The 13,603-nt window shown below is 26.6% G+C and overlaps 1 protein-coding gene across 6 annotated transcripts in view; it reads left to right on the plus strand.

The window, feature by feature from the left end:
* The window catches only part of LOC107443996 (TSC22 domain family protein 1), a 299,628-nt gene that overhangs the window by 269,438 nt on the left and 16,587 nt on the right, over window positions 1-13,603 (plus strand). For 3 of the 6 annotated variants that reach the window (XM_021145683.4, XM_021145684.4, XM_021145686.4), the window contains one exon: window positions 11,737-11,802. The exons of the other annotated variants lie outside the window; for them this stretch is intronic. In XM_021145683.4, coding sequence (XP_021001342.3) covers window positions 11,737-11,802 — 66 coding nt within the window. The remainder of the gene's footprint in view (window positions 1-11,736; window positions 11,803-13,603) is intronic. 6 annotated transcript variants of the gene reach the window in all.

Genomic DNA, 13,603 nt, shown 5'->3' on the forward strand with positions numbered 1-13,603 from the left:
TTAACAAAAAGCAACTTTTTATTGAATATACTCCTAAATCTATGAACCATTTTATGCTAACAAACAATCTGCTGAAAACTGTATAAGTAACATGTTACTAACTTTACGCAAGAAATTATAAATTTTAATAAATGAAAAATAATTTAAAGCAATTCTAGTAAAAATAATTTAATAAATTCTAGTAATGAATTATGTGAAACAAGGTAATATGAAATGAAACTTTTTTTTAAAGCAGATTTCTCTTTCTTCCTATTTAATGATATAAAATTCATATTTTATTAACTTTTTAATTTCTTCAAAAATACTTTTTATAATGTAATTCCATGTTATAATTTAGATCATATGCTGTTGTAAGATTTAAAAAATTGCAAAATAAATAAATAAATATTAAAATAATTTTCAATTTATAGTAAAATATTACAAAAATATAAGAAATATTTTATTATAGAAAATATTTCAATGTCAATAATTTGAAAACTATAATAATAATTGTACTGAGTAAAGATTTCCATTAGTATATTTCAAAATTTGTTGAAAAGATAAGAGTAATAAAATTAATCAGTAAAAGTGAAAAAATAAATGAAGTTTAACTTAAAATTTGGATCTTCTGTTCAAAACTATAATTTTTACTTTATTATAATTATTCTTCATCAGGGGTCTGTCCAGACATTTTGTGAAAGGTCCGTTTTTCGTGAAATTGTGAAAAAATTACTCACATTCTTTCAACCAGGGTCCGCTTTTATGAATTTGTGCAAATAGGGTCCGTTATTGCAAAAAAAAAAATTTCTCAAGGAGTTTTTAAATTGTAGAGACATACAAGTTTATGCTTCTGTAAAATTGTAATTAAAAAAATTAAATTTTAAAAAATTAACAACAATTGCTCCTTCTAAATTAGAGATGCAACGCACAAATATTTGGTATTTAGCCTATACTGCTGAACGCAGAATATTCATTTTGGACGAATAATGGAAGAATCGTCTGCCGAAGACAAAACTTAATTCGTTTACATCCTTCTTTCTTGTTTACTGCCCTGGGAAGGGTTTATTCGATTAACAAAAGAATAATGAAGATAGACAAATTTGTGAAGGGTCCGATTAAAAGAAAAATCATTTTGTGAAGGGTCCGTTTTTAAGTTAAAATATTTTGTGAAGAGTCCGTTTTTATGAAAAGATATTTTGTGAAGGGTCCGTTAACGGACCCAAATTTCTTCTAAACAGACCCCTGTTCATTATATATTTATATATTGGTACATGCATGTATTTTGTTTTAAATATGCTTTATGAAACTTCACGTGCAATTTTGTTACCATGACTATCATTCTAGGATATATTAAATTTAACCATTTTTTGACATCAAAAACCTTACCTTACTTGAAGCTAATTTAACTAAATGATTTCAATGAAAATGCTAGTATTAGAAATTTGTAATTAAGTTTCAAAACAATCGAACTAACTAAATAAAAAAAAAGATTCGATTAAAAAAAATAGGGAAAGACACAAGATTATTTTTTTAAACGGTAATTTATTTATCAAAAATTGTGCTTTCATTGCACTTTGTGCTTTTTTAATAAACATAAGGGTGATTGCTGAAGAAAGTAGGTGTATAAAAAAAGTATTCCAGACTTTTTGTAAAAGGACTTGATTTTGAAAAATAGTGATGAATCTATTCATTTTTATGAAAGTAATGTCCCGTTTTTGTGATTTTGTTAAGGGTCCCTTTTTGCTGAAATAAAAAAGAAGGAAGACTTCTGTAAAGGGTTTTAATTTTGAAAAAAAAAAAAAATCAGAATGGTCCATGGTTTTTTAATTGGGATTAGCCCATTTTTGCTGTGTAAGATAATTCGTGAAGGGTCGTTTTTAGGATTACATTTTTTTTGAAGTACTCCCAAAATAACCATGGTCCATGATCCTTTAATTGGGATTTGCCCATTTTTACGATAAAATAATTCATGAAGGGTCGTTTTTAGGATTAAATTATTTATGAAGTACTTCCAAAATAACCATGGTCCTTTAATTGGGATTTGCCCATTTTTACGATAAAATAATTCGTGATGGGTCGTTTTCAGGATTAAATTATTTATTAAGTACTCCCAAAATAACCATGGTCCTTTAATTGGGATTTGCCCATTTTTACGATAAAATAATTCGAGAAGGGTCGTTTTCTGGATTAAATTATTTATGAAGCACTCCCAAAATAACCCCTGGTAACACAAAGCAAATCTTGATGACGTGATACAATCTTCTGTTAGTAATTTTAAGTAGAGTGAACTTATATCCCCCAAATTTGTTTAACAATTGGGGGAAAATATCCTAACCCCCCACTCCTGACTTTGTTTTATTATTTATGTGCATAATTATTATTTCCTTCTTTTTTTTATTAAAAAAAAAGATGAAATTTTGATACTACGCATAATTTTGTCAAAGAGTTAAGACACATGCATTTATTATTCTTTTAAAAAGAGAAAGACATCTAACACAATTGTTAATATTCTTAACGATTTATTTAGGCAAAAATAATTGAACTTCGAAAAAAGTTGATTTCAAAGGAAAAACGATACATAAATAGAAAAGTATAATTTTTGATCTCTATACAAAGTAATTAATATCTCTTTTAAAAAAATTATAAGATGAATGCAGTCAAATCTTCCTAAACACGTTTATGTTAATTTAAAATGTTAGTCGCTATTACTAGTCAAATAACTAGTTTTGATACACAGAGGCGTAATATTAGATTACGTCTATAAAAACCTTCAATGCGGATACGCAGCTGTGAGTAGGGGATTGCTTTTATTTCACGTTTTGCGAAACGTGACTTTGTGTGTATAAATAAACTTAACTGGCCATTTGAAACTGTAAAAAGGGTTTTGTTAGGAAACACTGTTTTTCTTTTTACTATTATAGACTTAGCTTTTTTTATCCAGCTCATTCTAAATTGTAAAGAACATTCAAAAAGGTTAGGAAATGTTTCTTTTATTCCTTAATTTATGAATGCGATGTAAAATATTTCACTGAATTTCTAATTACAATTGACATTGCTATCAGCAATAAAATTTATAATTTTATTTCCTGTATTTTCTAAATCCTTTATCACGAATTATATAATTTTATAATTCGCTTCAGATTTAGGGTTAATTAGGTTGTCTCGGTTCTTATTTTTTTTCGTGATTTTTCGAATATGATTTCAACATAGTCATAATAAAAACTTTCATTAATCAATTATAAAGCTTTCATTATTTTATGTTTGTAACTTATTAATCATCACTATAATCATAATCATCATAATTTTTTTTAATACTTTTTTTTATTACTTTAAAATAACAGCCAAACTATAATACCTACATATTGAATAAATTACCGAAATAAATGAAATATTTGCAATTATATTTTGTTTACGTAGAATGATACTAATCCTGTGCGAATCTAGTGTGATTAATAAATAACATGCTAACGATTTGTAGTAGACAAATTTTTTTCCAAATCAAAACAGTACCTAATGTTCTTCCTAAATCACGTGAAAATGAATTGCAATGTGCTATTTAATCGCTTAAAAACGATGGATATAGCTCCGTAAAAAGCAATGGTTTTAAATTTTTAACACAGTCAGTTCCGATATCTTATGACGACCTTCATAATGTCAAGTGTTTTTCCTATTGAAATTATTGCATTGTAACGAATGATTATTGTACTAACTCATTTTAATATTGAAGTAATCTATTTCGTGTATCAAATAATGTTACTTAAATGTAACTTATCTTGCCTTTGTTGTCTATTTCAATTGTGCATAAAGTATAGAAGAAAAATAAACTTAAAAAATTAAACACAAGCTTTCGGCTTTAAATTTAATAAATGAGTGTAGATTGTAAAACGCAACTATAGATTTACACACTTCGCATTGTAAATAAATTATAACCATGTATGATCAAATATCAAAATAATGTATGTTATCGATATAAATTTAAAATAAGGCTTGTCCGAGTTGATAAATTATTTGATTAATTTAAGTAATTTAGAAAAGTTTCTTAATGGATATGAATTACACAATTTAAAATGTAGGTGATATGACAATTAAATGTAAAGATTTTTTATTTCTTTTGTAAATCTCTTTGTAATATATCACGTTAATGTTCTTTTTTTTGTGTGTATTTTTTATTATATTTAAAATAAAAACATATGCCTATTGTTTAATTTTCAATGAATTTCAACTTAGAACAGCTCAAGGCTACATTGCTAAAATAGGAGGAATGCCATTTCATTTCTTAGGAAATTTTATGGAATTATCTTTGCTAGATTATTTTATTTATTATTAAGATGAAATTAGTTAGTTGATGGTAATATGTCATGTCTGAATGTCACTAAATCAAGTCTTATCTTTCGATGCTTAGGCTTATGAAAACTAGTTCCCTTTAAGAAAAAAGGGGGGGGGATTGTTCTTACAAAATGTTTTGCATTTTTCAAAATATACTGAAACTCGATTTGCCTTTTCTCTCTCGTTTTTGAAAAAATAAAGAAGTAAGTTACAGACATTTTAACTTTATCGCAATTTAAAAAAGTAACTTGTGAAAAAAATGTTCCATTTTAGAGTAGGGGGAAATTATTTTTACAAAATGTTTGGTATTTTCAAAAAATTCTAAGAACAATCATAATACCGATTTGCCTTTTCTCTGTTTTTTAAACTTATAAATAAATAAAGAATTAAATTACAAATATTTTAACCCTTATCACCATTTAAAAAAGAAAACCATAGGTTGCATATAAATAATAACTTAAAACCAAATATTTTGGCGTATAACTTGGTATCATCTTAATTTGCAATTTATGAAAGCTACTTTAATTAATTTACTGTTTTATTTAGTTAACTTAATTCTTATTAAAGTACATTCTTTTTTGTATTGTTAAAAAGAATGCTTAAAACTGACAACAATATTGGATGCTAAAGAAACGAAAATTGTTAAATTTCGATATTTTTAAATTTTTTTTCTTCTTCTTGCTAACTTGTTGTTAATTTGCTTGTTATTGCAAACATATTAATTTATTACGTTAGGAGAATTAATTTATGTATTATTTTATTTCATTAAATGCAGTTATATATCATATTGTTGATATTAATTCAATGTCGTTCATATTTCATTTGTTTATTTGTAAATATAAGATAAAAGAACGAATTAATGTCTTTTTTGTCTGGTTTCATCTGGTTTGTTTTACCGGGAAGTTAGAACAATCATTTCTGGCGCTAGTATCCTCATTGGCTGACGGAAAGAAGAAAAAAGAAAAATAGGTCGTGGCATGATCAGTTTGTGAACGAAATAAATGGGTCACTTACATTCTCTTTTATTTCTTTGCCTCAATGAATACAATCCTTCTAGTAGTACCTCCTAAAAATTCCTTTTTGTTCAATTGGCGACTTTGACTTAGAATGAATTGTAACCAGTTATATGAAATTCTTGTTTTTTAACTCTGTTACTCGTTCTCTAATTCAAATTAAAGTTTTGGTAAAACTTTCCATACATATTATTGTATGTTTGAATGCAGATTTTACAATTTACTAGGGGTCTGTCCAGACATTTTGTGAAAGGTCCGTTTTTGTAAAATTGTGAAAAAATTACTCGTAATTTGTGAATATAAAATAAACGTTAAGTCATATTCTTTCAACCAGGGTCCGCTTTTGTAAATTTGTGCAAATAGGGTCCGTTATTGCAAAAAAAAAACTTTTTCAAGGAGTTTTTAAATTGTAAAGAGATATAAGATTATGCTCAATGCTGTAAAATTATAATTAAAAGAATTAAATTTTAAAAAATAAACAGCAATTGCAGCTACTAAATTAGCGATGCAACTTACAAATATTTGGTATTCAGCCTATACTGCTGAACGCAGAATATTAATTTCGGGCGAATAAAGGAAGAAGCGTCAGCGGAAGACAAAATTTAGTTCGTTTACATCTCTGTCTTTCTCCCCCCCCCCTTCCTGGGAAGGGTTTATTCGATTAACAAAACAATAATGAAGATAAACATATTTGTTTAAAGAAAAATACATTAAAAGAAAAATCATTTTGTGAAGGGTCCGTTTTAAAGTTAAAATATTTTGTAAAAGGTCCGTTTTTATGAAAAGATATTTTGTGAATAATTAGTAATCAAAAAAGTATTCGTCTTATTCAAATATGGGCAATGCTATCTAAAGCAGCGGTTCCCAAATGGTGTTCCGCGGAACCTTTAGGTTCCATAGAAGGATCGAAGGAGTTCGAGATAGGCCTTTTTTTAATCATTAATAATTATTTTATATCCAATCAATAATTCATAATTTATTTATTATTTCAATTGTTTAAAAAAAATTATTTATGTAAAATACAAACGGGAGAGTAGCGAAATTTAAAAAAAAATTTTTTTTTCAATAGCAATTTATACAAAAAATTATGAAATGAATATACATTTATAAAGAGTACCCTAAGTATTGCTCATGGAATTTTTCAGTTAAAATATAATGGTCAAATTCAAGAACTAAGAATTTTGTTTCTCTGTTAACTATTCTCGATATATATAGCAGTGAAAATCATAATTCAATCTATTTTATTCATTTTCAGTATAGGTTCAAATCAAGAACTAATTTAGAGTTCAAAATGTTTCCTTCTTCGCATTAAACATTTACAAAATAATTAATGGTATTTTTTTCTGGTTAGTACTTGTATATTCACAGCTTCTAATGAACTTTTTTTTTTATATATATTTAGTCAGGGTTTCGCGAAAAGAACTTCGATCATTTATTAGTGTTCCATAGTAAAAAAGAACTGGGGAATCACTGATCTAAGGGGCCATTTATATATTTAAATTTTACAAAAGCTTATTTTTGAAGATTTTAGATCTCTTCCTTTGTCAGGTAAAATGTGCAAATCGCGAACCTATGTTAACATATTTTTTCAAGCGGTAATTTTTCCCCCCGAATACACTATTCAACTTCACAACTTGACCTTTTCCTTTTATAGTTTAAGGAAGAGAAAAAAAATCAGTTTAATTGTCCGTTAACTCCATTTTATTATGTGAATGTTAAATGTTTATTTTTATGTAATTTTCTCACATAACTATGTAAGAAAAACTTGGTGAAATAAAAATACCATACTCTAGGAGAATTGTGTGTGTTTTTATGAGTACAGCCATCAATAATTTTATCAAATATTTCATCAATTTTATCAACCATCAAGTATTTTATCCTCAATTTTTGCCAACTTTTTAATGAACATTTAACATGAGGAATTGAACATTTAACATGAGGATAATTGAGAATTCTGCTTCAAAGAAAGATTTATAAAACCCTGAAAACACTCTGTCCTTTCAAATGTTACACAACTTCGAACTTTCGTGGTTGCTAAAAATTGTCTCGATTTTGTTTTATTTTCGTTCTAAAAATCACAATCAGAAACGAAATTTTATAAGCGAAAATTTGAGAATTATACTAATATTGTGTACTTTAAATATTGTTATGATAATGTTATGATAATTACAATTTATATTTTAAGTATATCAAAAAATATCGTTTTGTTGTTAAAACATTATTTTATAATAATGGTTAACAGGTTGTTCAAAATGTAGATGTAGCCGTAGCCTTTTACTGTACAACCATTAATCCTTAGATTACAACAATTGTAATGGTCTTATTATATTGTAAAACAATACCCGCTGGGGTTTCCTTTTTATTCAAAAAAAGAAAGAAAAATTATTCTTTAATTGTACGAAATATGTAAAAATTTGTATCCATTAACAGCACAAGGTTTAACTAGGTTAGCAACTTAACTGTAACTATTAAACCGCGTTCTAAGAATATGTACCAGTGTTTTCCGTTTCTAACCAAGAAATTTTAAAATGAAGAAGTTATTTATTCTAAACGCCGTTAAAATTTTACTATTAACCTTATTATATAATACCCCTTTATTCATGCCCTGCAGTAACTTATTAAATCAATCTCATATTCAAGAAGTGGAGTAGTTTTTATTGACAGCCGTCACTAAATGCTTTGTTAAAGATGATAAAGACATCACTTCCGCGTTGATTATGTAAATGACAAAGTGTGCTACTAAGTTAAATTGCAGTTATAGCTGTGAATAAGTTTTTCTTTAAAATGAGGTCTTCTAATTTTGTTTTTCTTTTAGGTTTGATTTATGTAATATCAATATTATTGAATTACTTTCCATATCATTAGCTGTTTTTTATTTTATTTTTTAAACTAATATTTATACTAATATATTATAATTCAAAAGAAGTTGTGAATATGATTTTATTTGTTTTAAGTATTTCTAACACAGTGATCGTAGTCAGGGGTCTGTTTAGAAGATAAACGGACCCTTCACAAAATATCTTTTCATAAAAACGGACCGTTCACAAAATATTTTAACTTAAAAACGGACCCTTCGCAAAATGATTTTTCTTTTAATCGGATCCTTCACAAATTTGTTTATCTTCATTATTATTTTGTTAATCGAATAAACCCTTTCCAGGGCAAAAAACAAGTATTAAGTTTTGTCTTCGGCAGACGATTCTTCCATTATTCGTCCGAAATTAATATTCTGCGTTCAGCAGTATAGGCTAAATACTAAATATTTGTATGTTGCATCTCTAATTTAGAAGTAGCAATTGTTGTTTATTTTTTAAAATTTTGAGTTTTTTAATTATAATTTTACAGTGTTGAGCATAATCTTGTATGTCTTTACAATTTAAAAACTCCTTGAAAAAGCTTTTTTTTTTGCAATAACGGACCCTATTTGCACAAATTCATAAAAGCGGACCCTGGTTGAAAGAATGTGAGTAATTTTTTCACAATTTCATGAAAAACGGACCTTTCACAAAATGTCTGGACAGACCCCTGGTAGTTGTCCTGATATTTATAATAAAACTATTTTTTCCTGATTTTTAGAATTTTGTCTTAACACTCCTGATTTTTGTATGTATTCAGAACATATTTTTTTCTAACAATTCAGTGCGGATTTTTTTTTTTTTTGAAAAATACATTTTATATTAGAAAGATTTATCAATACTAAGTTTTTTTTTAAAATTAATAATGCTATTAATAATTGCAAAATTCTAAAATTCAATCTGAGGGACCGACCGTCTGTGCATGGTTCAGCGTATATATTCTTTCTGGCTCAATTCATTGTTTCGAACTTTTTGAAAATTCAATTCTTTTATTCAAAAAGGAAAGGAAAAAAAAAACCGAAAAGCAAATTTACATAATCAAATTTTTATGATTTGGTGTGTTATGGGGCCATACGCTTCTTTGTTATTTTTCAGCAAATGCAGCAACAAATCTTGTTGAGTTTAGTTGCTTCCTAATTCTTGAAAAGATCTACCTTTTTTATCTTTGATTGCAATCAACAATAAAGAAATCAAATCACTGAATTTTTAAACGGTGAAAAAAGGGATCATCCAGCAAATTACATACACTGTACAAAAATGTTAAGCCGCACATTTGCTGTGTTTTATGTTCAGAGATTATTGAAATTCTATTTTAGTAATTATTGGATTAATATATAGTCCTGAACTTGATTATGAATCTTAGTGTAAAGAACGTTTACTAATTGATAATAGTTATTCTTTAATTGAAACTAATATAAAAAATTTTATACATTGTTTCCGATTGATGTTCTGTTCTTCCTTAATAAAATTATTCTGAAAACTTAGAACCTTCTGTTCTAAAAACAAAGTGATTCCGATATTAAAAGAAAAGAATATATTATTGTTCATTTGCGATAAAATAGGTGTTTATTTGATCGAAGTTGAGCAAATTTTACTTTTTGCTTGTCGTTTTCTCTAAATTAATCTGGTATATATATATATGTACTGTGCCAAAAATCTCCTGAACTGAAATTTTTTAAAAAATGCCCTGATTTTTCTTCGGTTCACTACAAATTACTACTACTACATGAAATCGTTTAAGAATTTTGTCGAATTTCAATTCTTCTAGAATTTAAATTCGTTTGAAAACGATCGTAAGTCATTAAGAAAATTATCGTTTCCAATTTAATATATTACGTAACGTTCGTAAAATTTTTGTTCTTAAGTGGGCTGCTAAAAACGGGTTAATAAAATGGTCAATTATATGGCGACTTTTTACAACCCTATTTTAGATCTAATATTCTTTTCCATACCTAAATTTTATTTACGATATTGCTAAACAATTCAGCAAGCAGAGATTCTTATATTTGGTGGAATTTAAAATTGACTTTTTTTAAACTTAAATGTTTATTTTGTCGTGTCAAAGGGTCGTATTAATTTATGTCAGCGCAGGTGCTGATTGAACCGCCCTGGGCTGAACCTCAGAAATTACTCGAATTAGGAGGCCCTTTTGTTAGGGTAGATAGAGGTCGCAGCACACTCATATATATATTTTATAGTATGTTATATTCTTCGCGTAAGAAATATTATTTGAACTTTTGTTAACTTATACTTACTTGTTCTTGTTTTTATTTAAAAGAAAAAATATTTGTAAATATTTACATGAAATATTTTATTGATTAAACCATATGATCCATTAAATTTAAATGACATTTTTATTTACTGGTTAATTAAAGAAATTCATCTATATTTTATTTATTATTTTTTTGAAATCTTATGTTTTTAAAGACCTGTAAAATAACCCTCTTAACATATAATATACTTTAACGATATATATATATATATATATATATATATATATATATATATATATATATATATATATATATATATATATATATATATATATATATATATATATATAAAGAAGACAATATTTTGAACATATCTTTTCTTGAAATTTACTGTCAATGTTATCATATCATGTCTACGAAGTTCCTGATTATAAAATTGTATTTTGAATTGTCAGTGTAATTAATTTTAGTTGAAAAGATATGAAATAGTCAGTTTAAGTATTATTACTTTACCAAAACCATGGGAAGTCCTTTAACAAAGCTATATAATTACCTATCTTGGAATTGGTAGAAGCACTAAGTTCTTTACATTCTTTACAATTATTTATTGTAAAAATTTTACTGCAAATCGAAGCATTTTTTTAAAATAATTTATCTTTAAATTGTTTCCTACATTTGCATATAGAGTAAAAAACGGTGTTTTCAGATGAAAACTTGCTGTACTAAACAATATATGACCCTTAATTTTATTTTGAAAATCCGTAAAAGTCGGAGATTTTCGCTTGAAATTGATCAATAACCTTTCATTTAGTATTTATTTTAAAAATTATTGAAATTTTTTTTTCTTTTCGCTATTTGTCGAACTAGTTAGTTTGCATTGTTCAATAAATTCAACATGAGCATTTTACTCACTAAAAATTTATCTTTAAAATAGAATGAAAAAAAAAAAAAAAGAAATTTAATGAAAAATTTGCATGATTTATATTTATTTACATTTTAAATTTATAAACTCGGAAAAAAATTTACTTGTGGCTGCTTCAAAAATTTCTAATAACAATAAATGATGTAATATTTTTATGCATAAATTGTCTTTCTTCCATTTTTTAGGAACAATAAATATTGATTAGCGATTGTCGTGAAAAATGTCAGCAAAATACTATAGTCTCTTGTTGTATTATAAAAATAGTTTTATACTTGCACGATATCATATAAGCTTGCACTAGTGTTTTAAGAAATGTATTTATTTTTTTATTCTTTACCTTTCCCTTGCACGTTTCTCTATTTTAAACTTGTATTAAAATTTCCTGTTGTGTGTGTTGTTCCTTAACTTGAATGTTTTGCTCCCTTTAGTTCCCAAACTGCCCCCGAAAAGATTCCTTCTGAGGTTGGACAAGAGGTTGATCCCTCAACAGGAAGGTAATAAAAAACAATCTATAGTTAACTGCAATTATAATAAGTAGACTATTAATCATAGATGACAAAAATTAAGCATGCATTGATAACGTGGTTTGTTATTGAGAATGATATAAGTCTATTTTAGAATTTTTTTTTTGCATGTCTATTTTTTAAAAAGTTTTGAACTAATATACTGTAATAAATAATCCCAAGAAACTGAAGCGGTACTTGATTAAAAACTTCATTTGCTTCAAAAATACACAAATTACAGGGCTGATTGTGCTTCGGGAAAAATCCTGATTTCCGGATCCGGAAGTTTCTGGAAATCATTGATCACATTTATGCATAAGAATTCTTGTATGTTTTATTTAAAAATATTAGAACTAGAATTTATACTAGGCATCTCTTCCATTTGCAAATATTTTTGTTTATAGAATAATAAATATAGTTAAAGATAAAAGTAAAATTATACATAATTATTATTTTAAATTATGCTGCATATAATTTTCTTAGAATTTCATGTTTTGAAAATATCAATTATTCAAATTTATATAGACATTAATTTTTTGAAATGCTTCATTAATGATTTTAAAATAAATTTTCAAGATTTTTGAGTTGGGCTCATTATCACTCCTGCAAATTGGAAGTTACAGTTGACATCTTTCAAGCCTTCAAACTTGCCGAACATTGCCAGACATGAATGAAAAGAAACAAAACGGATTTGAAATATAAAACGTAAAGTTGCCATCGAAAAAATAAAGAATGGAAACAAAATAAGAAAAACTACAATAGCCGAGAGAGAGAAAAAAATCAAAACAGAAAAAAAAACAAAGCAAAAAAAACGTAAGAGACAAATTAGGGTAAAATGCATTTTAGTGCTTTATGGAGAGGTAGCGAGAAACTAATGTCGTTAACAAGGGAATTAGCATTCATATGAATAACATAAGATTCCAGGGAATCAAGATGAGCTGATATGACTTGGATGAAAATAATTCTGATATTGTCGAAAGTGAATTTATGCCAAGAATTCCAACCATGTGTAGCGATTGATGATTTCTCGTATTCTTGATAACAGACATATCTACTACTGTAGTTTTTCTAGTTTTGTTTCCCGCCTTAATTTTTCCATTCTCGTGGCTAACTTAACGATTTATGTTTCATATCATTTATGTTTCTCCTCATTCACCTATGACAACTCTTGAAAATGGGCGCCTATTTTTGTGAATTGTTATTTCTAATTCGTATATTTTTGAAGCCAATGAAGTTTTTAATAAAGCAATATCGTATTGTGTACTTAACGTTACGTATACCATACGTAGGGTTAATCACGTTTTCGTTGTGCATGTAAAGCTCTAGAAGGATTTAAAAACACTAATTTAATATGTTTATAGAATTTGATTTTAAGTTCTTTTTTAATTACAAATATTTATAAATGATGATTATCGCACCGAGCATTAGGAACTAATAAAGAATCGAATGAAATTTAATATAAAATAAATGATAACAGTTCTCTAATTGTTCGCCGAGTCAAGGACAAATTAGCTGAGAATTAGAATTTTAAAAATTTCCGTTTCAATTGACGTAAAAGATTCAGCTAGAATTAAAAATCGAAAAAAGCATTTAGCTATCAAAAAAGATCTTTTAACAGCTAGAAAATTTAGTTCGAACTGCAGACGAAAATGTGTGTCATTTTAATAATTTTTATATTTTATGAACATAATCTGAAGGTTATATTAACTTGTATCATGACATCGGTTTAATAAAGGATCATGCGAAACTATCATTGTTAATTTTCTTGTCTGACTGATGAAGGTTAATTAAT

The sequence above is a fragment of the Parasteatoda tepidariorum genome, chromosome 6, assembly GCF_982258835.1.
Source record: "Parasteatoda tepidariorum strain Cologne lab strain chromosome 6, Ptep-v5.0, whole genome shotgun sequence".
NCBI lineage: Eukaryota > Metazoa > Arthropoda > Arachnida > Araneae > Theridiidae > Parasteatoda > Parasteatoda tepidariorum.